General features: G+C 43.9%; 3 protein-coding genes across 12 annotated transcripts in view; 1 reads left to right on the forward strand and 2 right to left on the reverse strand.

Annotated features, from left to right (window-relative positions):
• On the reverse strand, positions 1-8113 carry LOC147259117 (uncharacterized protein C3orf20-like). The gene is made up of 15 exons (XM_086209367.1): positions 8101-8113; positions 7936-8015; positions 7389-7837; positions 6487-6580; positions 5276-5482; positions 5016-5165; positions 4787-4907; positions 3985-4110; positions 3458-3623; positions 2858-3098; positions 2187-2685; positions 1861-1977; positions 1382-1509; positions 551-652; positions 1-458 (listed from the first exon to the last, which is right to left on the reverse strand). The coding sequence occupies exons 3-15, from the start codon at positions 7720-7722 to the stop codon at positions 422-424; spliced, it is 2322 nt and encodes a 773-aa protein (XP_086065493.1). The 5' UTR covers positions 7723-7837; positions 7936-8015; positions 8101-8113; the 3' UTR covers positions 1-421.
• On the forward strand, positions 7634-15145 carry LOC147259118 (methionine aminopeptidase 2-like). 4 transcript variants are annotated; one of them, XM_086209371.1, is made up of 12 exons: positions 7634-7792; positions 9124-9277; positions 9961-10074; positions 10290-10352; positions 10890-10992; positions 11193-11354; positions 11485-11666; positions 12022-12116; positions 13041-13137; positions 13211-13314; positions 14218-14333; positions 14505-15145. In XM_086209371.1, exons 2-12 carry the CDS (start codon positions 9133-9135, stop codon positions 14755-14757), a joined length of 1434 nt encoding a protein of 477 aa, XP_086065497.1. In that variant the 5' UTR covers positions 7634-7792; positions 9124-9132; the 3' UTR covers positions 14758-15145. The 4 variants fall into 4 exon arrangements, with proteins under 4 accessions (XP_086065497.1, XP_086065495.1, XP_086065496.1 ...); XM_086209369.1 differs by lacking the exon at positions 7634-7792 and adding an exon at positions 8680-8757; XM_086209370.1 differs by lacking the exon at positions 7634-7792 and adding an exon at positions 8689-8743.
• The window catches only part of LOC147259119 (netrin-4-like), a 16288-nt gene continuing 4938 nt past the window's right edge, over positions 15118-26467 (reverse strand). For 3 of the 7 annotated variants that reach the window (XM_086209366.1, XM_086209360.1, XM_086209361.1), the window contains 9 exons: positions 22999-23552; positions 20953-21225; positions 19349-19478; positions 19011-19199; positions 18156-18363; positions 17924-18036; positions 17733-17801; positions 16923-17096; positions 15118-16815 (listed from right to left, as the gene is read on the reverse strand). In XM_086209366.1, the coding sequence (XP_086065492.1) occupies positions 16673-16815; positions 16923-17096; positions 17733-17801; positions 17924-18036; positions 18156-18363; positions 19011-19199; positions 19349-19478; positions 20953-21225; positions 22999-23490 (1791 nt within the window). In that variant the 5' untranslated portion in view covers positions 23491-23552 and the 3' untranslated portion in view covers positions 15118-16672. Of the gene's footprint in view, positions 16816-16922; positions 17097-17732; positions 17802-17923; positions 18037-18155; positions 18364-19010; positions 19200-19348; positions 19479-20952; positions 21226-22998; positions 23553-23721; positions 23976-25060; positions 25710-26467 lie in introns of those variants that run through there. The other 4 variants (XM_086209364.1, XM_086209363.1, XM_086209365.1 and 1 more) reach the window with 3 other exon arrangements.

A 26467-nucleotide genomic window follows, 5' to 3' on the forward strand; every position in this document is an offset into this window, starting at 1 on the left:
TATATTTAATGTGAAAATAAGGAAGTAAAGCACACTCATCCATGGCTCTTTCATCATTCTTTAACTGTCACCAACTTGATATCAGCTGGATATTTTTTATAAATAGAAGGTAAGTAATATAAAGAGCAGCAGCTCACGAAAACGGGCCACAACATTAGATGTGAATCTTGTTTGAACACATGAAGCATCAAATGTCCTATTTACATATGATGAGGTTCATTATATAGAGAATTATGAATCTGTCAGAGGTAATCTGATGATGGATCTTTTCTAATGATGCGCCTTCACTTTTTACCCAAGAATTAACCCACGTTTGACGGACATTAGAGACAGATTTTAATTAGAACAAGTGGACTGATGCAGAGAACATTCGCGGTACAGGAACACGAGGAGGCGACGGCTCTCATTCTCATTCTCTGGGTCACTGATGTGATATTCCAGCATCTTGGTCTTTTGCTCTGTTTAGAATGAAGAAAACATGTAATTGAATCCACTGTCTTAAAAACAGGTAGGGTAGGAATCTCTGTTGTACAGATGTTCAATACAATACATCTCATTGGTCTTTTCTATTTGCACTGAGGTAGCTGCCGTGATGTCATTTCCTCCCGTTGGTGTTGTATCTTTTGCTGATGTAGAGGCATTCCCTGTTTCACTGCAAGTACAGGACAGGACAAAAAACTATGACAACTCCAGCCTTTCCTCCCAGAAGAACAAGCAGAAGGGTCGTAGATAAAAGTGATGAGAACAACCTTTACTCGTGTATAGGTAACTGCTACCCCCTAGTGGCCACAGTAATTATGAAAATGCCATGTCTATAAAAAAGGATTAAAAAAAATTCCATGGAGGTGGAGGAAGAGGTGGATGATGGAAAGACAACTGCAGTTGTTTTGACAGGATATTTGGACACTACAGAGGGTGGTAGGGTGGATATTTTGCAGCTGCAGCAGGAGTCAACAGTTGGCTTTGTGTCGCCAAGGATGAGTGTGCATTTTCACCCAGCCATGAACTTTTCCTAGATAATCAATAGGTTTTGTTTGGAGGATTTGCTGGAAAGCCTTATTTTTCAGTTTCATGATTCTATTTTCAAAATGGATATGTCTCATTGATCTTTTCTTTTCTATGCACTGGAGCAGTTGCTGTTGTCGTTGCTTGTAGCACTGCAGACACAAACACTGCTTGACTGTAAGTATTTGTGAACAGAATCACAGTTGAACTCAATTAAATGTGTGTCTTTATGTCTAAAAATGTATTTTGGTGCAAAAATGAACCTAAACCTTCATAATACTGACAAAGTGTATGATTACAGCTGACTATTCTTTTCCAACCTCACAAAACTACAGCTTGATGATGACAGTAAATCAGATTGCTGGTGCTGTAGTACCTGAACTTGTAGTCTGGAGGAAGGCTCAGACCTAATCTGTAGTCTCCCCTGGCTCTGGAGATTAGCTTTTGAAGGTCCTTGATTGAGCAGATGTTGCCCACTGACAGCAGCTTCCCTCTGATGTACATCTGTTTTATTAAAGAGGAGAATTAATATTATATGTTTAAAAAAAAAACAGGGGAAAACACCACCACAGACAGACCCTGCAGTTATTATTGTTACTTTGAAACATATGGCAGTGTATTTTAGAAAGATTCAAAGGCAGCAAGTGCAAACACAGATTTCATGCCACTGTTCTCCTAATGTCTATTTTATTCAGGAACTGGGGGAGGGATTTTTGCAAAAAAACACTGGAGCAGCTGTCAGGACTTAAAAAATTCCAGCTCCCTTCTATAATTAAGCATCCCTCACCGCTTGTCTGCTGCCACCTACTGGCTCCTGTGAAATCATGCAATGCAGGCTGCAGTCGGTGTACTGACCAGGACCATGCCGGGAGCAGCATTGTGGCGATTCTGCAGCAGAATGTTATCAGTTCCATAGCTGCTCTTGGGGGTTGACATCTCATATCGCACCAGGCGGAATGAATCCGTCTGACACTGGATATAAAAGAGAACACTTTCTAGAAATAAAGTCATACAATATACTGGAAGTGATGTCTTCAGGGAAACTTTTTTAGCACAGGCATAAAACCTGGAGTGTATGTGTCTGGAAAAGTGCTGCACATGTTGGAACTGTAATGATGTATGACAGGGTGTACAGTTCTTAGAGTATTCTTTTTTTTAAATAATAAAAAAACCACATCCACCTGAGTGCAGGGCATGCGTCGATGCTTGTTCTTGCTCCTGTACAGCTCTTCCAACATGTCTTGACTGAACCTTGCGCCTGTGCTGATAGGTAGAGTCAAACACACAACCAGGATCTGTTGACTGTGTGGAGGCTGGCCCATAATGAAGGCATCATACTCCACATCTGTCACCACTGGCATGGCCGTAGCACTGCAGCAGCAGCGCTTCCCTTTCCCTTCCCTGAGCAGGGCTGCTCGGAGCAGTGGAGGGCAGACTTTGATAGGGATGGAGGGGGTGAACGATGCCTGGGCGGGACAGCGGGTGACTGGACTTTTTGGAATAATTCCTGACCTGGGTGATTGTGAAGCTGTCAGGCAGGCTCTTAACTGTGACATTTGAATGAAATGTATTTGTGGCGGCGACAGAAATGGATCTTCCTCCAGTTTGAAGTTCCCATGGATTCGAAGGGGTCCTATCTGCATGAAACACAACTCCTCCTTTGTTTGCTTTTTAGGCATTCTGGGAACAAACAGGTACAAACAGTCCGTCACTTGAAACTGAATCAATAAACTGTGTATTTCTGTTTCAAAACGAGCAATTTTCTCAACTAACTCAGAGCAAAACAGTGAACAGGTGAATAAGTGCACAATCCCTTCAACAATTTTTCTTTTTCAACTGAGTTTCAACTCACACGACATGCATTTGTGTGTCCCTCGGCAGTTTGCCTAAGGAGTCCAGTGGTCTCTCTGCTGGTGCTGACTGGTGTCTGTGCAGCTCCAGGAGCTTATACCTGCTCTCTCCTGGCTGGACCAGACCAGCATCTGTCTGCTGAGGTGGATTCAGAGAGGGCAGAGCGGCGGACTGTACCTCTCTCCTCAGCCTGGTCTTCGGTGGAGCATCTGGCATCCGCTCCGTGCCGTGACATTTGATGCCTGAAGGTGAGAACGAGGACACTCAGAAATGCAAACAGACACTGAGTGACATGAATGACCCTGAGCAAGATGCTGGCGGAACTATTCAATTATGTCGAGTTTGCAAGATGAGGTGATACTCTAACTTTTTGCTTTATTAAACTCTAAACAACCTCAGCAAGTCAGATTGCCACTGCACACAGACTTCATTGAACTGTGCATCACCACAGAGCCCTGGAGTGGCCATAGAGAGAAAACAATATTGGTTAGGTTAGATCTTGTGGCCACAAAATAGATTCTTTTTTTCACTATTGCTACTCCAGAGCCTCTTTGTACGTCACATCTCCTAGATGCTAAAAAAAGAAGAAGCTCAGACTGACGGGTACCCATGGCCACACGATAAAACTCCATCCAGCCATCCACGGTGCTTTGTACTCTCCTCTGAATTTTCTTCAGCTCCCTGCCAACAACCCCTCGTCTTCTCCACAGTGCTGACGGCTCCTTCTCTTTCCTGACCATCTGGGGGTCCCGAGAGAACACAGACACCTGCCATACATCATTAAACGCCTGGTAGATTATCTGATATAAGCCATTTAGCAAGCTGTTCAACACAAAGTGACTCAGTGAAGACATCTTGAGGACATTTAGTGCCACCAGTAGAAAATGATCTTTCTGTGCCCGAGTAGATTGAACTCAAATGAAATGTGTATGCTCAGTGAAGTCGCCATGTCTCTGAAACTCATACTGTCATAAAAAGTCTTCAAAAGGTGTAAGTGTCTTGTTTGCATTGCAGGCTTCCTCGCCAGCAGAGGTCAACTTCCCATCTGTCAGCAAACAACTCTGTCAATGCGGAGCAGATATGATACACTACATCTGTTCCATGCACCTGATATAGTCTCACTCTCACCATCTTCTCTGATGATCTCATGTTGGGCAGAGCTGAAAGTGGGAGTTGAACACTTTCATTGTTCCACTTGAAGCTGAGCGTGGCGGACGTACCGCTGAGCAACTCCACCGAGATGAGACTTGACAACTGGAGGAGACAGACAGACAAATTCACAGGTTACTTTAGAAACCTTGAAAAGTAGTTTTCTGTGAATGCTGTTAAATTGAGTTTAAATTCATGGCCATGTAATCAAATCTCCTCACAGTAAAACTGTGATGAATTGCGAATCTCTTGGTCCTGTCAGGGACATTTGGTGTTCATCCATCAGCAGGTCATGCATCATGGCAAACATCAGCATGCTTTGTTTCCCCTAAACGTGACACTTCCCATATGCTCATTCCCATGACAGGCTGCTGCTAGAGCTTTACTCTTTGTGACTGGCCTTGTCACAACGTCTTGCTTGTTTGGAGATGACCCCAGTCCTGTTCGCTCTGCAACCTGTCTAATCTGCTGATGCACAGTAGATTAGACACCAGCACAGTCACTGCAAGAAACTGCATGTATTTGACTCTACAGATATCTCTTTTGAGTCAAGCTTATTTATCCTCATTAGATTCATACATTTAGCTCGAAGCCAATGGCGACTTACAGTTAATAAAAGCTCCAGCAACACCACCAAAACTGCCCTAAAACTTGTATTTACAAGCTCACAAGTGCATCACTCTATAACACATTTCTTTATTTAGCCGTATGTTCAGTAATCTACCTTGATATGAACTGAGAACAAACAACTGTGCCCCCTTCTGTGGATTCCCTCTCTCACCTGTATGATAATGTTCTCCTGCGGTGTGCTGTCGCTCTGCCAGTTCCACTCCTTAGTTATCTTCCCATAATGGTCACACATGAATCCACCATCCTGGTCCCACGCTGCTGTAATAGCAAAACTGCGCGCACGCGCACACAAAAAGAATTTTTCATATAATTAAAGATGAAAATGATTACATAATGCTTCATTAAAACAAAAATGTATGACATAAGAGCTGTGAACATACCTACATGGGTGTGTTACAGCACCATGCCCTGACACTGTGATAGTAGCCAGGATGATGGGACGATCACTGTCACTGAACACGTTGGTGTAAAAGCCTCCGCGGGGCAGGCCTGAGCGGCTCTGACAGACCGCAATACAACCTGACGGGTAGCTGAGAGGGCAGGGTCAAGGGTCCAAGGCTCAGCTCGAACAATACGTACGTGGCACATTTGATTTCATTCGCCTTATTTGTTATTTTGGACTCAACATGATGAAGGATACTACACGAATGAGGAGCCGTCATTGATTCTGTAGTATAGTTTCTTCTGACCTGGATCCCTCTGCTTCACTTCTGGTATGTGGGGAATCCCGTTAATTAGAAGGGCAGGTTCAGTTCCCGCCGTTTTGTCTTTCCATTTTGCTTTCGCGTCACCGTAGTGACGGAGTATGACAGGTTTGTTCAGGTCCCCTTCAGCTGTTTCCAGATTTCTATGCAAGCAAGTCATTTTTAAGTTTTGATTACCTAGAGTTCAATTTGACGTCAATTTAAAATCGCAAGCCGGGAATTTGTTACATTTTCAAAAACTCGTAACAGAATTTAAAATGCAGAATTCCCTGATATGCCATATAACCATCATTCACAAAATAATGAACATAAATTGGTGATTAAATTCACAGCTACACTCCGGGTGCACCTCTAGCTGGGATAAAACACTAAGATGAGGCGGATTGCCACATTTGTAAACGAAGCATTTGGGTCAACAAGGAATCTTCCCCATCAGTCAAGAAGAGAGCATCCGATGATCTAAATGACTGAGGAGAGACGTCAACGTTCCAACAATATGACCGTGATAATAGCGCTGTTTCTCTTCAGCCAACAATGAAGGAGACTGATGAGCTGGCCTTTGGAACGTCCCTCAGAGAGGAGCGGAGCCATCACATCCAGCTGCTTTCAAAGAGCTGTTATCACTAAAGGAAAAAATGACAACACTGATGATTAGGCTGAAGGTGAAAAGCTACTGAGTAATTACAGTTCATCCCGAGGGAGTGTTTGAACCAAATCAGACGTCAATCCATTGGACAACTGTGAGAAAGAGAAGCTCAGCGGAGGCATTTGGATTCATCGCCATGTGTACAAATCTAGCTGGTCTAGTACATGTGAATATCCGTCACTGTTCTGGTGACAACTTGAACCTGCTTTTGTCACAAGAAGACAACTCAGGAGGTCGGTAATGTCACTGCAGGGTAAACAAAGTGCAAAGTGCAATTCAAAATTTTTCCATTTAGACAGACGTGGGCCCTGGTGTAAAATGGTGTCGGATCGAGACCTAAAACCTGTCACGATGTCACATAGTCCACTCACTGCTTATTCTCTTTTCTCTCTGGACCAACCAGAGGTGGACCAACCAACAAAATCATGTCACCGCATTGCATATTGGACCGCAACCCCTCATTCGATGTGATGTTTTTTACTGCAACGCCAGTTTACTCACTTCTTTCCTCTGGCCGCCTGCAGTCGCTCCAACACCCACTGACACGTTCGTATCCTCTGACGTGTGTCGCAGAGGGGCAGCTGAATAATCCAACCTGGACACACACAAATCACATTCAGCTGAAGCAGCAGGAGCACAGCAGTGTGAGTCAACAGAGCCAGTGGCTGTCGTTAGCAATGCATCAGCTCCATGGAACACCTGGATCTTCACCGCTGATGGACTAACTCAAGGTTGTGGGGCCGTGAGCTGTGAGGGGGGATAAATCGATCAGGGTTAGATTTTGTCACTCTCGCTGACATCAGGCAACCTATTAAAGTAACTAAACAGCACATCAACATGCATCCGAGCACTACAAACTAGAGCTGCTTTCAAGTTCAGTCTGGATCACACGAGGCATATTCATATTGTCTTACTGCCCTCTTGTATTAAATTGGATGGGTGTTTACGCTCATTAATGTCTTCTTTACCCATTTTTTCCAGAATTACAGACTCTCTTTTTGTTTCCCCAAAGAAGATGAACTGTAAAGTGAGCAACACAATGGATTCTCATTTTTTCCTCCATCATCTACACAATCTGTTAATATCTTATGAATCTACTGAACTGTAGTATGGAGCCCCTTTTCCTGTGGTGGTGGTGGAGATGGAGGTGGAGGTGTCTGCCTGGTTAACATCCTTGAATGAGAGGAAAACGCACATTTTGCAGGAGGAGGAGCTACCAGCGGCTCATTACTGATCTTGACGGTATTGGGGAATCATAACTATTAACAAAGTCATTGGTTACAACTTGAGATGAAGACAATTTCGCACAAAATATAAGATAAAGACAACAAAGTACTCATGATACGTAACAATCTAATACCGTCCGGTGGTAACCTCTATTCCTTTTTCACAGCTTCATTCACCTGTGTCGTGTTTTCTCTCTGACTTCACCTGCGTTTTGCTCTCACGGGGACTGAAACCTCTCAAACGTGAGCTACTCGCTCCTGCTCCCCTCCCGCCCTGGACGGGCTCCTGGCTGAGAGCTTCGTCCAATTTCGGAGAACCTTTAAACTTCCGTCGTTTGTCAATCGATTTTGGACGTTTCAAGTGCATCGCGTCTGCCAAATCCTGCCAGGAGTAATTAAGAATATTTATAATCCCGCGAGGGATACTCTCAAACTTGGTCCTCTTGTGGAGGGAAAGTAGCCGTGCCAACTCATTTAGTAAATGAGGGGCTGCTGGTTCGACCGCGTCCATCTTCTTGTTCCAGACAGCTGATGAGATATCAGGTTTACTACCCGGACTTGTTTCACCTGGCAGCCTCGGAGTGAGTTCATCACTTGTACCGTCGTTGTTGACATTTTCTGGTTTACTAGAAGAACAATGAAAATAAACAGAAAAAAGGGGGCATAAAGAAAGGTTTATCGACTCGAAAGCAACTTGTAAAATAATGTGTTTCTATTAGATTACCTTTGTATCGTTCGTTCCGACCGCGCACATTCAAATAAATGCGCGAGATTACTCCGCCGTGTCCGGTTTCGTCTTGTTGGCTGAAGAGAATTAATTTAATTTTTAGCCTAGTATTTTTGTAGATTTATTTAATGTTTACAGTCAGCGAATGAATCAACTTCCCACCTGGTCAAAGAAATATAAAGGGCGGATGGTGAATTCTGCCAGCGCATTAAAAGAAGCCATGATTCCTCCAAAATCCATCCCCCCCTTTTTTTTCAAAGCATCACTCCATTTGAGTCACTAGCATTTTTAATGTGTCGCTGTTGCTACAACAGAAGGGCCGACGTTGTCATCACCGTTGTCATGGTGATAACGCACCAATGGGGTTCGACTTTAATGGTGAAAGCTTTATGTTATGTATTCTGTCATAAAACGCTGCAACTTTAGAGAAAATTCACAAAATCTCGTTGACTTTAATATTTCACTGCGGTGCCACTGGGATTTATTGAGCTTCTGTATAATCCCAGTGGAACTCGCAGGTTAAACTGGGTCCCCGCTCCTGAAAAACACGTTGCTCCGCCTCCCCCAGGGTCCCTCTGGCCCCAGCCTGAACTAGATAAAGAATAATTATTATTATTATTATACGTTGCAGCAAAACAAGATTTTTAAAGCCCACCTATTGCACCTGCCAGAATCTCCAGACACAGCTCGAGCTGGCTGGTCGCTTGGACACGCCCCCAATACTGCACTTGGTGATCAACAGGAGTGTCTGTGACGTCTTTTCACAATAAGGTTAGACAGCAACATGGACGCAAGGCAGTAACAGGTGCGCACAGCCAGGTAACATGACATTCAGCATGTGGAAGCCTTCTGGCAAACAGTGTACCACTCAACGGCCATTTTAACTCTAAATCCCCGAGAGATTCGTTGTACTACTTATCCATCAAATTCCATTTCTCCGCCAAAATATATGGTAGTTATTTGTTTTGTTTTGTTTTTTTCTCCTCCGAGGCTGAGAAGGGTGTGTGTGTGTGTGTGTGTGGGGGGGGGGGGGGGGGGGGTGATCATCTTCCGCTATTCAGGTCAAGTTGTAGCAGAGAGATTGTCTAATAGCTCATTATATTCTTGGCTCAGCCGCCTCCAGCGCACTTTTCTGCTCTGACCACTGGAGGCTGCCAGCTGCTTATGCGTCACTTCATCCCTCAGTCACTGATCATGGCGGAGCCACAGCTACAGCGCGAAGTGGAGCCTCAACTTCTCAATGGGGACGATGTGAACGAAGAAAGAGAGGACGCGGACACATCCGAATCACTGAAGAAAAAGAGAAGAAAGAAGAAGAAGAGTAAGGCAACGGCGCCAGGTAAGAGACATCAGCGTCCGGTCAGGAGCCGTTGCGCACGGACCGTTCCTCTGGTGCAAGAGGAGCAGCATCGAGTATGCGGGACAGGAGACTTTTCAACCTGTCAGAGGGTATTCACGTCCAACAACTCTGAGCGTCTCCTGCTGGAGTTGATTCAGCTGTAAACGCGATATTCTCAGACAAATAGAATCAAACACAAGTGGAAATGAATGGAATAACATTTAAGCTCCAACCTAAATATGTGAAATATGGATCCAACCATTGGTTTAGCGCAATAGATGGAATAAGATGATACTCGTGTGCTAAAAACCGTGATGATAATTGCTGCCTTCCCGGCTCATGTTGAGAAAACACGTCAAGCATTAATGACTGAGTTGTTGAAGCGGCTCTAAGTCAACAGTAGGTCCTACAGCTGTGTGTGCGGAGGGCTAAATGTCATAATGCTGCAGGTACATATGCCCTTGAGCATACTGACTAAGGTATAGAAAGAAATTATGCAGAGTCCCTGCCAAGTTCAGCTTGTAGTCAATGCACTTTCTTGAAATGACTCTCAACTACTGATAATTAACCATCTCTCTCTCTCTCTCTCTCTCTCTCTCTCTCTGCCTGTACTTGTGTGTCCACGTACGTGCGCGCTCGTGTTCACCTGCACATGCATGCACGGGATATGTGTGACTTTGCAGCAGGGTCAAATGAGGCTGAGGGGAGTGGACCCTCTGGAGGTGTTGGTGATGTGACAAAACAGCTGGAGCAGCAAACGCTGGAGGACAAAGAGAGGGAGGAGGATGGAGAAGAAGGTAACTCCTCACCGCCACCGTCATCATCTTCATCATCTCCTGCAGCAGCAGTGATTGTGCTGAACTTTCAGCTCCAAATGTGCTCGGTGAAATTCAGCTTGTCGTACCTGCAATGTGGTATCGGATTTTCAGTAGCACACTGGGAGCTGTGCCCGAGCCCCTGTCGATATTTCTCACTTTACAAACCATATTGAAACTAATGATGCTTCCAACAGATGGGGACGAGGGAGAGAACTCAAGTGGGAAGAAGAAGAAAAAGAAGAAAAAGAAGAAAGGATGTAAGCAATGCATGTTTTTCTGTGGTCTGCAGACGCTGTTGCCTCAGTGGCTGTTTACGTTCACATTTACTGCATGTAGACTTTTAAAACTGCAGTTCACGTCACAGTTTTTCCCACTTTGTTGTCGCTCAGCTGAACGTATAAGAGAGTACCGTCTGAATATTGTGGCAAAAACACAGACTGAACCGCCTCAGAGTAACTGCCAATTATGCACACAACACAACCGCCACACACAATGCAGAATGCCAAGGTGTCGGACAAAAAACAGGACAAAATTATTGAAGCGCGTTCGCCATAAACATGCTACATAAATGCCCAGAAAACTGAACGGAAAATGTCCCACGAATAAACACAATTAAAACCCATTATTTGATACAAGTTCTTTAAGAGCGTTATTTGTCTTGCAGTATTAATGTTGTTGTTGTTTTTTAAATTTTACTCAGTATAAAAAGGATTCCAGCGCTAGTATTAATACCAGTGTCATAACTTGTTTTCTTTGCTCTCTGCTGTGCTGCTCTTTCTCTATCTGGGCCACAGTGAAGGGACAGACTGACCCTCCCTCGGTCCCTATTTGTGAGCTCTATCCCAATGGAGACTTCCCAAAGGGAGAGGAGTGTGAATACCCCCCATCAAAAGACGGGTGTGTGACCTCCCCACGTCCCTCACACTCAGCAGTGTGTGAAATGACTAGTTTTTATTTAGGTCTTTGCACTTATTTGTAGATTTGTTCAGGAGTGAAGTGGTTGTGTCGGATTACTCTTGCCTGTGCTAATTGCAAATGTGTAATGAGAAAATAATGAGAGTCTCCTCTCAGCGGTGTGCCTGTTTACTCCCCACCAGGCGCAGCGCAGCATGGCGGACCACCAGTGAGGAGAAGCGAGCGCTGGACATGGCCAATGAGGAGATGTGGAGTGATTTCCGGCAGGCAGCTGAGGCGCACCGGCAGGTCCGCCTGTACGTCAGGAGCTGGATCAAACCAGGGATGACTATGATCGACATCTGGTGAGCTCCTTCCCTGGGACTGTAAGGGTTTCTTCTAGCCGGCGAGAAACAAAGTTTAAACGAACAGGAACTTCTTTTGGCTTTGACAACAGCGTCTTTGTCATCCTTTGTGCTGCTCTGTTTCTGGCAGTGAGAAGCTGGAGGACTGCTCCAGGAGGCTCATTAAAGAGAACGGTCTAAAGGCAGGCCTGGCCTTCCCCACCGGCTGCTCCATCAACCACTGTGCTGCCCACTACACCCCAAACGCGGGAGACCCCACCGTGCTGCGCTACGACGACGTCTGCAAGATTGACTTTGGAACGCACATCAATGGTGAGATTAACTCTCCGAGTGCTTTTGGAGTCACATAAATTCACACCTGGTTGTAATCATCATGTGGCAATTTTTTTATATATATTTTAAAAGGATTTTATTATAATTCTTCCATTTTGAGGTAAATGCAGAATAAGGTGGGGAAATGTACCTATATTTAGAGCTGCAACGATTGCTTGCTTTGCTGATTTTTAAAGCAAAATGCCAAACATAAAAGGATTTGCTTCGTTTTTGTCAGCTATGACGTGGACTCTTCTTTGGTTTTGTGGTCAGGTTGTATTTCTGTTCCCTGTGGAGCCGAGCTGAAGCGACTGCGTTCTCCTTCTCTTACAGTTACTGATCTTTGCTCTTCCAGGTCGAATCATAGACTGTGCCTTCACCGTAACTTTCAACCCGAAGTACGACCGTCTGCTGGAGGCTGTGAGAGATGCAACTAACACTGGCATCAAGGTAACAACTCCTCTACTAATGTGCTAGCATCTGCTGCTGCTGCTGCTTGGATTCAAATACAACAAATTATAAGTTGCAATCTAGGAACAAGAATTTTTTTTTTTTCTTAAAATGCAGTATTCTGACTCAAATGTGCTGAACCTCTAAAATACTTGGAAAAGTTTACTGTATATGATGATGTTCATTCTCCAATTGATGAGATGCAAAAGTTCTAGTGAGGTCATTATAAAAGGAACGATGAGGCCTAAAAACATGATGTACTTCATTACACAAACAGTTGTCGCCCCATGTCCAGCTTGGATCGGCTCCAGCTCCGTCTGATGATGAGTGGTACTGATGATGGGTGGATGTACACTGAGGATGTAATAAGACTGGAGATCACTTATTTATCACGCAGGGATATTAAAGTGTATCAGCAGTAAAAGGAAAAACAGGAACAGATGCAGAGTTAATAGACATTGTGAAGAGAGACTAAAATATAAAAACTCATTAGGAAAATGATATGGAGCGTGGCAAATAAATATTAATGATACAACATAAAGCTCCGATATCTGTTAAGCATATTGAGAAAGAAGTCAACACAAACGAGGAGATGTGGATGTTACAAATCAGTTTGCAGCATTTGATTCACAGTTCTCGAGTGATTCACGAACACGCGTCTGGGAACAAATCATCAGATACTGCTTCACTACTCGCCTGTCACATTACCCGTCAGGAGCTACTCTATAATCATTGATTTGTTGTTCTTTGCTACTTTTTATTTATCAGCAGTTAGTTCTTAATTTATGTCTTGGCATCTTCTCAGGGGTTTATGTACCCGACTGTGAAGTGTGTCCTCACCGCTTATAGATGAAACACATCCAAGAGCCAAATATGTGTTACTATCCAGGATATCTGTTGAGAATAAACACGTCCCCACCTCAGTTCGCAGGTATTGACGTGCGCCTGTGTGATGTTGGCGAAACCATTCAGGAGGTCATGGAGTCCTATGAAGTGGAGATAGATGGGAAAACATATCAAGGTAACATGAAGTCATTTATTCCCTTTGCCTCAGTCATACATCCTATTTATGGATTTTGGTTTTCTCTTTACAGTGAAGCCAATCAGGAACCTCAATGGCCACTCTATTGGACCATACAGGATACACTCAGGAAAGACTGTCCCTATCGTCAAAGGTGGAGAAGCCACAAGGATGGAGGTTTGTACAGTTGGTTTTGTTTTAAATAGACATGACTAGATTCTGAAGTCAATGCAGAACCCTTCTTTTTTCCTCAGGTATTTGACCTTGTGAATAAATAAACCCTTAATAATTCTTAAGTGTAATTGGATGAAAATGTGTCTGGTTAGGGTTACGATGAGGTGAAGACAAGTGTTTCAATTCGCTGCCTTAATGGCTTCTTAGTCACCCTTGTCAGCACTTTAATTTCACCTTTAATGGAATTACCAGCCGCAGCGAGTAGCAACACGTGTAAAAAACTCCAGAACCTCATTTCACTGAAATTGTGGGCATCCAGAGTTCATTGACAGGTCGAGGCTTCACCAAGGAAGAGTGTGGCTTTGCGCTGTCTTCCATGTCCCGAGTCTGTCTTACAGCACAGCTGCAGTTCCTCACTGTATTTGGACAGAAATGAGCTTTTTAATTGGCAAGTTGCTGCGTCAAAGCTTTTAACCTAATGTTTCCAGGAGAGAGGGCGGAGGGGTGGCGGGCGCTGCTGATGTAGCAGCTTTGTATTTTTAGCTAAGTGTGTTGGTGTTAAAGAGCAATTACCCTCTTTGTGATCGTGGCTGGAGTGGCAGCTGGGTGTGCCACGGGCCTGCTAGTTCTTGGACTGATTACGGGTGCAGTGAGCGAGTGTGTCGCAGTTTTATCAGCTGATAACACTGGGTCCACCACAGCAGCCACACACTGATAGAGACAGAAAACAACAATCAACCTGCACTGTCACTACTGTCCTGAATAGTCTACGAATGTCAGCAGCTGACCTATTGTGGTGTTGTGTGGGGTGTGATGCAACATTCATACTGCCATCCTTTTCAGTAACATCACACCCCAAGTTTCCATTCATGTGCAGATAACGACGACTGTACCTCCACTTCTCAGGAAGGGGAAGCTTACGCCATCGAGACATTCGGCAGCACAGGAAGAGGGGCTGTCCATGACGACATGGAGTGCTCACATTACATGAAGAACTTCAACGTTGGACACGTGCCAATAAGGTCTGCTCGGCTGTTTTCACTTCACAACAACATGTTGAAATCCAATTCTGATAAACAAGTTAAGGCTCGAACTCTTCACTATTATCTGGCTTCAGATCCATCGTTCTGCACACCAAAGTGCAGACGGTCATCAGTTCTACCTTCACTCTGTCGTGTGTTTTATCTTTTCAGACTTCCGAGAGCTAAACATCTGCTGAATGTGATCAATGAAAACTTTGGCACGTTAGCATTCTGCCGCCGCTGGCTAGACCGCCTGGGTGAGAGCAAGTACCTGATGGCACTGAAGAACCTGTGTGACCTTGGCATCGTAGACCCGTACCCTCCTCTCTGTGATATCAAGGGTAGCTACACCGCCCAGTATGAGCACACCATCCTACTCAGGCCAACCTGCAAGGAGGTAGTGAGCCGGGGAGACGACTATTAAGCATGCGTCAAAACTCAAGGCAAACCAGAAGGACAACAAACCAATAATGCAGTATTTCTCTGACCTTGTTTTCCACTGCGTGAGTACCTTTAGGTATTTATTTTAGCAAGAGCAAGAGACTTGTGTCATGGCTGTAGCTTACTAGTATTTTCTCCCAAAACCAATAGATAAAGGGCATATCTTCAAGAAATGTAGTATTATCATTTCAGTTGTATTTTGTTCTGCTGGTTTTAAAATATGCAAAAGAAATATATGCAAAAGATCATGCAAAAAATGTTTTGGCAAACTTCAAAATGCTTTAACTTGGCAGGAAAATGCTCTTAAATATTTATATTTATATATTTCTTTGCTCCAATTTTGATTTTATGCATTTTTTATAATAAAGAAATTGTCATAAAACTTGCACTGATGACTTTGTCTGTATTACTGTACATGACTTCAAAGTGTATTTCTCTCATTTAACCAAAGGAGGGCGACACTCACACATAGGTCAAACATCCATCAGCCACCTCGTCAAGAGGAGATGTTAGCAGAAGACACATCAGGCTATTCATAGCTCTGTGCTTCAGCATAATGTGACCATGGAATGAAATTCCCGGAAGCATTAAGAATGAGCACACTGACAAGTGGTTTGGATGAAAAAAACAGGACACACAGAAATAGCTTAACAAATATCACATTGACAGCCAAGCACATTCATGCACCCTAAATCACAATTTTGTCCTAAGCATGAACATTTCCGGCCCATTTTCTCCTCATTCGGTGAAGTCCTTGTGACAAGGACAGGGCTGATGATGTCACAGCTGAAGAATGCATCAGGACTCCTCACAGAGTTTGTTCTTCTCCTTGGCGACAGTAAACCAGGCCTATTCTTAACTGGAACTGGCTCAAAAATGGCCTGCAGACTCTGGATCAGATACACTGTGATGTCAATGAACACAGAGGCTTTTAATACAGATTTATTTTTGGGCAACAGGAGTCATAGGCCAAGAAGAGAAACATATGTTAGGAGAGAGTGTGTGTGTTCTCTTTCTCACACACACACACACACACACACACGCACGCACGCACGCACGCACGCACACACACACACACACACACATTCACTGGCTCCCACAGGGCTGTGTTTGGAGTGGCTTTCTCAAGGGAATCCTCATGTGGAGTGGAGCTGAAGCAGGTCTTATTAAGGATAGCAGAAAATCCTCAAATAACAGAGTCCTTAAGCAACCTGACAATGATCCTCTCATGTAAATGAACAAGCTGCAAGAGCAAATTCTCAAGTATTTTAGCCATCAGAGAAGAGGGAGCAGAGTGTTGCTCTTGTCAGACAGCGGGCGAGTGTAGTAGAGCAGAGCAGAGCTCTTCGGATTAGGTTGATCTTTTCTCCTCATTCAGGAGTTACTTGTTCTGACCTCCACTGTTCCAGACTCCCTAACAAGGATATCACACACAAACACGCACTCCCACAACTTACAACGCTGACTAATTTTTGATTTACCACGGATTTCTGTGATGATATTTTACCAGTGACTTTCAAAGCTCCCAGTGATGGAGCAGGATGTTTTGGCTGCAACTTAGACCAGTAAATAAAGTTTAACTGAGTATTTCACATGCATATCTTGTTGCTTTAAAAATAACCTGTAAAGAATTATGAGCCGAGGCATATCATAACACACTTTCACCAGATGAAAGTTATTACAGTTTCTCTTTGATCCTACTGTGACTGTAGCCTGGTGAGGTATCTACTTACCGCTGATTTCTACTACAGGTTCACAGCGGCCTCGGAGTTTGTAGGGTTTTTAAGGTTGTGAATTCCACATAGAGGAAACGGTCTCTGTATTAGGCACTGGTTTGTGTCCCCTGGAGCAATGTTGTATTCAAATAGTCTCTGCTCATTGCAGTCTCTAGTGATGCCCTACCAGTGGCCGCAGTCACTCTTGAGGATATGCAGGATTTTGCGTCCTAGACTTGACATCCATGACATAACAAGACTCTTGGTGTTCACCATCAGTCGGCCGGTCCTCCAGTCCTCATGTCCAGCCACTAAATACTCGGATCCTGGGAAGGAGATGGGAAAAAAAAAGCATTGAATTTCAAAATAAAAGCAATTTCTCTAAACATCTGTGAGCAGCAGATTATCGACGCGTAAGCTTCTTGCAGCTGACCTGGGTTAAGGATGGGACAGGTACAGCCTTGAATGGTCCAGGACTCCGGGAAAAGGGTGACACTTGCCCGTGGAATCTTCACCTGAGGGCTCTGGTACAAAACCTTTTTGACCTTGACCTCAACCTCTGCATGAGACCCTTTATCATGGGCTGATGTCACCTTCACCACCAGCACTGAGAGAGCCAAGAAAAAAGCAATTATACAAGTGAAAAAAATTACAGTCCAACTGCAGAAAAATGACACTGATATGTTTTGCATCAAAAAATGTTAAATTAAAACAAACTAAAGACCAGTTTACTAATCATGAGGAGGATTCTATGAAAACAGTTGCAAAATGACTCTTATGAGTCTACAGGGGAGGTTTCCATGTCCAGCCACATGAAGGCAAACACCTTTGTAGCTATGCGAAGATGGAATGAAATCCTTTGCGATCTTTTGGGCACTCTCCAAAATGGCACACAGGCAATGTGGTGGATGTAGTTGTGTGAAAAATTAGAAGAAAGGGGTTGTGATAATGATGTGGAAGCCAGCTTGTCAGTTTTGCTCTTACAAATGCGGGGGGGGGGGGGGTGGATTCAGAACCATTTCAATTAAACTTGAACAAACTTTCTCTCTGACTTTATAAACTATAAACAGAACACCAGAGAAACAAACACAGATGGGGAAAGACATGGGCAGCAGGTACAGGATCTAATGAACAATGCTATTATGTGGAATCTTGAAAGTTCAGATGCTGCATCACTTGACCTTTTTTTTTAAAACTCTGCCTTTTGTTTGTCATTTAAGTCCCTGAGTCAGCTGGTACTTACCGTAGTCGTACTCCGCAGCACAGAGGAGTTTAGGGCTACTGAGGGTCATATCCACACATTCACATTTCTCTGAGAGAGTGAAACATAACAAATTAAACTGTGAGAAACATTTCTAGATCAAACATCATTATTCTATCTGAGTGGGTTGATGAGTGTGCAGCATATTAAGTGTGACATGACCTGCTACTCACCAGAGTGGTGCAGTGCAGAGAAAAGCTCCTCTGCCCTGAAGAGTGCCGTCTCACTATTATTGCTGCTGTGTCTCATGTGGCCAGTGGCTGTAGAGTAGACCTCCAGGACTGAGCTGTGCCGCAGAGGTAGAACCAGTATGAGGCAGGGCTCCACTCAGTTTAATTAATCCAGAATGCACTCTACAACATCACTTCATCCAGCCACAAATGCACACTAAGTCTTGGCTCTCACCCAGAAATGCAGTCACCGGTGTAAGGGTCGCAATCCTCTGCGCAGTCACACGGACGGCAGCCGTATTCGTGGAGCCCCCAGTATCCCATCATGCAGCTGTCACAGCGGGGGCCTCCGACACCAGGCTTACAAGTGCACTCCCCGCTGCTGGGGTTACAGAGAGTGCTACCACCTGAGAGGACAGAGCCTACAGGGTGGCAGGAACAGGCTGCAGGGGAGAGGGGTGACATAACAAGACGTTAACATCTCTGCAGGTCAAACATGTCACCCTTTCAAACACAAACCGAGAACTGCTCAGAATACATTTTGAGGAGGGCAAAGGACAAACAAACATATTTACAGGGAAGTCCGTTGGCAATGTGATGGTTTAATCTATCTTATCCTAAAACTGTATTCTGTATATGTATTCAACAAACGTTTAGTTTTTGCTGCAGCTGCAGCAAACAGTAAATCACTCAGTCGCTGCCTGATGGTCCCTAGTGATGACAGATGGATTTTTGCTTCATTTTTTTTCCCCAAAAACAGCAAGTTTATACATAAAAATTGCCGCAGTGTGTCTGGCAAGGGCAAAGGGCAAGAATGGGAAAAATGTGGTCTAATGGACCATGGGAAATTCCTCCATTGTTGACAGTTACAGTCACATTCCTAAACAGTAAGGTTCTCTTCATTCCTGCTACTTTATTGTAACTGGCAAAAGAGTGACTCAAAAAAGTGCAGAGGAAATCTTTATCAAATAGATCAAGGGGTTTTTATCTGGAGGCTCAAAAAAATCAAATACTGCCCTACAAATATCAAACGCTGCTGTATTTGATCAGGATTGTCAGCTGGAACAGATTCAGAATCAAAGGGTCTTACATTTGCAGGAGTCAGGTGACGTTTTTGGATGGCTTGGATCTCTGTAGAAACCTTTCCTGCAGTTCTGGCAGTGGCGGCCCGCTGTGTTGTGTTGACATTCATTACACACACCTCCACTCCGCCGTCCTGATGCCAACCACAACCCACGACTGAAGTGGCAGCTGTTGGCATGACCGTTACACTTGCACTCTGCATGGATGGAGGAAAACCAGATGAAACCTTTCCCTCAACCTGTTCTTTTATCCAGCTTGCATCATCTTGTGATTTATGACGCTAAATTCATTTGAGGCATGCTGTGTGTCCTACTCTGCATTTGACTCTTGTGCCCCATCACTCACTTTGGCACTCGTGCGGCGTCCCGATGATGCCATTGGCAGCCTGCCAGGGTAGGTCATTGTATAGTGGTGCACAGCGCTCACAGTGGTCGCCGGCTGTGTTGTGTCTGCAAACGCACTTGCCGTGGACCTGCTAAACAAAAAGAAAAGGGCCATTGTTAAGCATTTCATTGTAGCAGGAAGCATCTTTATGTTCACTACATTGTTTAAGAAGAGAGAGAGAAGAATGATGCTTGTGAGTTTCCCTCTACTTCCACTCTTGGTTATATTCAGTAGTTTCACTGTCTTGACATATTACACTCAGGTGGTCTTGATAGCGAGCAACATCATCATCGCTGGTCGTAATGTCAATCAAAACAATGTGGGCTCTTGCATACAGTGAGGGGGGCCCAGCACCCCTGTGCACTTTGGAGTGTGCAGCTGTTTTGTAGCGTGAAAAAGAGGAGAAACTGGATCAAATTTGGACTTTACACCAACGAGCAGGCTAATGTAAGCACTGTGCCACAAACATCCCTTCCTGCCTCCATTAGGTGATGCTACAGAGCATATACTTGGTGTACATCTGAGACGACGTGTGTTACGTCAGGCTTCCTTCCAGTAACTCCTAGTTGGCACGATGAATATGATTTAAGCTGAGCTTTTAGATTTCTTCAGATGTGTGAAGTTTGGAAAAGATCAGTTTGGTGTTGTGAAATATGATTGTCAGCCTCCCTACAGTAACATTGACGACTGAAAAGTGACAGTCTTCACAGTAGCTCCTCACCAAGTTCTTCGGGTGTTTCTGATCAAATTAAAACAGATCTGATCAACCTGTTATAGTCCATCACAGTATAACAAAAATGTATGAATTACCCTATTGCCACCAGGTGGCAATATAACTAATCGGCCCCTAAATTGAATGGCTTTGGACTTGGCCCACACCACACATCTCCACCAGGTTTTAGGAAAATTGACCTCACATTTTTAATGCAGTCCTGCTGAAAGACAAACAACTGACACCAAAAAATATATCCCTCTCTACAGGGGTAATGATAGATGTGTTTGCATTAAAACAGATTTCCAATAGCCTCGCACCTACATATGATAGTAAATTGCCTGAATTTAGTGCTTTTCTACCTTTATGGCACTCAACACACTTAACAGTGTCATTCACACACACACTGAAGGTGGAGGCTGCCATGCAATGTGCCGACCTGCTCATCAGGAGCAATTTTGGGGTTCACTGACTCGCTCAAGAACACAGTCTCAAAGGGAAGCAGGCAATGAACCAATCCTTCAATTACTAGACAGCGACTCTACCCAGTGAGTCGTGCCACGAGTTTGATGTGTAATTCACTACACTCGCTTCTGCAAAATACGAACATCCCAGCACTTTGTCTAGCATGGCTCTGCCCCACCGGGCGAAAAACAACACAGCCTACGGGTTATTAAAGCATTAGAGTGAATACCATAATGAAGGTATCTGCATCCTTAAAACCCTGCAATGTTTGCTAAAATCCCATCTTGACTGCAACTCTCAGCTTCAGCATTACCAGCAGGCAGCTGAGGGAGTCGTGTCCCTCTACTACCACACAACAACAAGAACTGTCCATCAAATCCACCCTCACCATGTTAACAGCCCTCTGGTGGCTGCTCTGGAAGCCTCTGGCTGGTACGCAGTGGTCGGCATGTCCATTGCAAAGACAACTACCTTTGACAATAAAATCATAGATGGCGTAATGGTCTGTGGGCAGAACAGCGGTTCCAGGATGTTTAGCCTGGCAGGGGCACTGCTGGTGCTGCAGCAGACGGACTCTCAGGTTGGTGATCAATAGCTGGTCCCGAGCTGCTGGGCCGTAGGGATCCACTGAGTAGGGGGGCGGCAAGGCTCGGTAGATCACCTTCAGGATCGGAGGAGAGAAAACATGTAAGAAAAGCTCTGATTCATGTTGAGTTGGATTTAATTATTGCAGCATTCGATATTTATAAGAGCCTTTAGTACATCTGACTTTGACTGAAGCAAGAACAGCTTTTCACTTGTAAATGTAAATAACATCATGTTGTCAGAGGGATGTGAAAAACAAGATTTACTGCACAGATGACATGAGAACATTCATGTGAGGTTACTGTGTGTGTTTGTGTGTGTGTGTGTGTGTGTGTGTGTGTGTGTGTGTGTGTGTGTGTGTGTGTCTCATTACAGCAGGCAGAAGTTTTTTATGGGGTGTCTAAAACCTCATTCATACGGAGCTCAATATTTTGGAGCGTGAAGCGAACTAATTACAAAGAGTGGGAGTCTCACACAAGAGAGTTGACATATTGCAGCAAGACAGAAATACACTGCAATTATGAGATCAGTCAGAGTCGTATATTCATTCAGGCAGGACCTCCCAACATGTGCTGAGGCGCATCACTGGAGCGCAGCAAAGCTCGACTGAGATCTCTGTCGCCATCTGTGTCAATGAATAAATAATATATCTGCCTCTGTAAATACTTTGAGAGAAAACTAGAAAACATCGGCATTGTTGCTGTGTAAAAGTGGTTTGTGGTTAGAGCCCCCACTCACCCCCCCCCCCCCCACACACACACCCCAGCCCCTCAGAAGAGATTCGTTTACAAAGCTTGGTCAGCTGTTTGTTCAGCGGTTTATGTGATATCAGCTTAACACATTCTGCTGCCAATAAATAGACATCAAGAGTGAAGCAGATGGTGTGTATTATAGAGGAGGTGGCTGGGGGGATGGGGGGGGGGGTTGTGGTAGGGAGGGGGGTGGTCTGCTTGTTGTGATGTGGTCACTTTCATATTAGAAATAAAATAAAAAGCAAAAGTCTGCCTGGTTTTCAAAGCTTCATCTGGACCACTGATGTACTGGTCCAGATGTATGTAAATGACAAACCCCATCATTTCACTTCTTCAAAGCTGAGGGGAAAACAACAACTGTAAACTGAGCAGTTACCAATAGCTAGGAAACTGATCTGGAGATGTGAAATTAGGTGAGTTCACCTTAAAAAGGTTGAAATTTAGTGCCGTTTCCAAGGATTTTTTTTTTCACGTTTCCCTCCTTTTATTTGCCCGAACCACGATGGTCTTGTCAATGTTCCAGAACCACATGGAGTTTATATTTGTTAAGAATCATTCTATATTGACAAATTTTGCATAGAAGAAATAGAAATAGTGTTCAAAATAGAGCTTAAAATTGGATTCTGTCGGGTTCAAGCAAGTTTTACGACTTTTAAACGTTAATTTAGATTTTAGGTTTTTCTGGGAAAAACTGTTACAGTACAAAACGATTTATTATGGAAGCCAGAATAGCCATGATTTCAATAACTTTTTAAAACATCATTATTTTGTGGCAACGGATTTATTATGTTTTTAGCTCAAGATAACAAACTCATATTAATAATCAACTTATTATATCAAGAAAACTGCTGTTATCGAAAGTTGTTTGCCCCGTTATCTTGAAATAATAAGTTATCTTGATACAATGAGGTCTTATTATATTATTCTAATGAAGTAACGGAATAACAAAAATGGCAACAACTATGGCTTTTCTTAGCCTCCATACCTTTGCCCAATGGAATGTCAATAATTGTCCGGTATAGTCTCATCATGGCCCTGAAGGACGGTTGATACATATGTGTTTAACTGCTAGACAAAGTTTCGTAGGAAAGACTAACCTCTCCTCTGGTGCATGGAAAAGCTCCTGAATACTTGGAGGAGCAGGTTACGCCACTCTCCGGGGCCGCAGACCCCTCAGCCAAGCCAAAAGTTTCCTCGCAGTCCCTGGCAAAGTAACAGAGGGTCTTCCATGTTCGTCCATGGTCCTGAGAGCGCTCCAGCACCATGGCAGCGGGACGAGGTGAGCGAAACACCAAGATGAGATGCGTAAAGAGGAACTCAGTCTCCAGGTCCAGCTGGAGCGTCTCCTCCCTCACACCGCCAGCGGACTGCCACCAGGTCTCCGGGTAGCGGAAAGAAGAGTCGCTCATGGCGGAGGGAGGGTGCGCCTGGCTTGGGATGGCAGCGTTACACTTGCTGCATTTGGGAGCGGAGCAGATCTCCCTGCTGTGGGGGGCGGACGTCTGCCTGTAGAAGCAATAGGGCTCCGAGAAGTTGGAGCCACAGACAGACTGGGTTGTCAGCACCCTCCCCTTGGCCAAGTTACCCATGCGAGGGTTGCAGGCTCGGCCAGAGCAGCGGCTATTCACGGCTGGACCTTTGGGTTTAGTGTCTGCATGGTGAGAAAAGATGGATTTATTTTAGTAAAACACATGCTGAGTTTCAGTGATTCAGCTCCCACTGCCCCTCTTTTTTAAAACACTCGTGCAAGCACGCGTTTTTAAAATCCAAATCCAGTGCAAATTCTTAAGAACGTTCGTGCGTAAAAGTTTCCAACTTACCGGTGAAAAGAGAAGATGCGCACACCGGAATAATGAATAGTAAAACCCACAGTCTCATCCTGAGCTCGTTGCCTCTAAATTAAGTCATCTGTCGTGAAGTCTGTTGATGCAGAAACGCGCCTACCAGAATAAATAGGACACATCTATTCACATTCTGAATAAAGCAGTTCACCATCACAACATGGTTGCAGATGAGTCCCCTCTGCCATTGTAGATCCTTGGACTGCACTCATGATCTGTATTTGTTTCCATCCTACGCGCGTCAGGTTTCAACCGTCTGCTTCAGTGACGTGGGAATATGAAGACGTTCGCACCGCCCCCTACTGGTCTCTTCTCAGACCCCTCCCACACCGATTCCTAATATTAAACTCGTACAATAATATCTCCAGCATGTCTGGCAGACTTTTAAATATACAAATGTTCACAAACAGCAGCCATGATTATTTTTCCATCCATATTTGGACACACGGGAGCAATTTTGTTAACCAATGAATGAACTTGAGAAGAGCTTTGACTTCTTTTGATAAATTCCCTCCAAATCTTACATCAATTGTTGAAACTTCTTTGGACCAGGTTCCATCAACATAGTGATCCAGAATGCACATTGTTGGGGACGGTTCCCACAGACTGTAAGACCTCTTCACAGGTTTTTACTTCAGATGAAGCTTCTTCTTCTTTTTTCTTGCATTAACAACAAAAATAAGACTGAGATACACCCATCCTAATTACACAAAGGTTAAATGCACATGAAATAATGATCAAAATTCCGTTAATCTCTGAATTTGGGAAGGATTTATCAGACATGATCCCAATTCTTCAGTTTTCGAGGATCTAAACTGGATTCATCCATTCTTTGAACTTCTCTCCTGATGTTCAAGATGTATAATTTTAATACCTGACTATTAATTCGAGTGTCAGCCTGAACACTAAAGGATTTGCGTGACCAAAACTGACATTTGGGTAGTGAAAAAAATCCAGATATGCATCAAAATATTCATATATACTGTATAGTTGTTTTAATGATCCACCATCCAACATGATGGATGACAGCCTTTGCACATTTTGCAATAATAATTAGACAGTAACTGAAAGCATAAACCTCACTGGAAATCTGATATCATATTGGCACATATGTCAATATATCTATGAAAGGCTCATATCGGCTACTATCACTGGCAACAGCACTCAGTGCAACAGTGAATGACGAGTGTGTTGCATTCCTGCCACAAGTCACCACTCATTTCTGACTGCCACTCATTAATCGAGCTTCTCCCGCCCGGTCAAACAGACCACAGCCAAGGACCTGCAAGGTCACACAACCCTTGACCTCAATAATCACCCAGTTGCTCCAGTTTCCTTTTGCCTGTGACATTGCCTCATTGAGTCAAAGGGGACGTTTCAAGAAACAAAAATGGCTATATGATACTTCAGTCAGTAGCCAGCCAGATGTATCATACTCATCCGGTACTGTGAAAGATCTTGAATGTGTGGGAAAAAATGGATTAAAGATGAAAAGACAGGACAAGATGACGATTGGAGATATAAAAAAAAGGGGGGGAATCGAATATCATCCTCATGATTTCATGAGGTCAAGAGTATTCTGTTCCTGCTGTTCATAATGCCCGGGGTAAGAGTCTTTCTGTGCGGTTACTTGACTCGTATGTGTGTATATGTTCAAGGAAAAGATGGTGTCATGAGCATTTTCCATCTCTTCCCTGAGGCATCGGGACATTCCTGAAATGCTGCGACTCTCGTCACAGTGACGGCCTCTTCTGCTTCAAGAGAACAGAGTTCAGGTCTGTGTGTTTTCAGATTTGCATGGGTTATTTCGGTTGTCTCCAGATGATCCACCGGGCCAAGGGTGATGCGCCTTCAGCCCTTCTCTTTGTACATCACTTGCATGTTTTTCAATCCTCAAGTCCCAGGAGTCACCATGAAAAATGCAGCAGGAAGGATGTCTAATCTCGGCCAGTCTGTGGTGTATTCCCCTGGCAGGATGAAACAACGCATATTACCAACAAATTCCTTTAACTCCAGCTGGGATGTTTTTTTGGGGGGGTTATTTTTTTCTGTTACACAACATCAATTCAAACATCTTGAGTTATATCACTCAAGGCTGACACTATTCTAATTTTAGTTTTCAATTTAAAGAAATCCCAAGACAAAATAGCCAGAGTCCATATTTGGCCCACTTCTGTACCACAGCTGCACCTTTGCTCTGGGTGACAAAGATTGAGTCAATTTTATATTCATATTCAAGATTCATATTCAATTTCAATCAATACTTGCTTGCTTGCCGACAGAGACTCGCCAACAACTCTGATCTTTACCAAATTTGATTCATGTTTGCTGCAGTTCCCAGGAAATTAAGAATGACACATTACAATGGTGACATAACTGCATATCGAAGGCTCTGAATATTATGTCTGGAATGATGCAAATACATTCTATAAATGTAAAATTAGTCAAAACAGCGCAGTCAGAGGAATCCTCTTGGTATTTAAAGGATAATTCTGGTATTTTTAGAACTGGTTCAAGGTTATTTTCCCATCATTTGAGAACTTAACTGTTTCAATTCTTATCTCTACCAAGGACAGTGGTGTTATTTCCCTGTATATTTATCTAAGAGCAGGAATGTACATGACACGTTAGAGCAGATTTGTCACGGCGCCACCTAGGGGCAACTTATAACGACCTCTCTTTTTTATGGGCAGATAAGATCAGTCTCACATTGGTCAAGAAACAC

This window comes from Aulostomus chinensis, chromosome 7 (genome assembly GCF_037954235.1).
Source record: "Aulostomus chinensis isolate RoL2024-O1b breed Wild chromosome 7, RoL_Achi_v1.0, whole genome shotgun sequence".
NCBI lineage: Eukaryota > Metazoa > Chordata > Actinopteri > Syngnathiformes > Aulostomidae > Aulostomus > Aulostomus chinensis.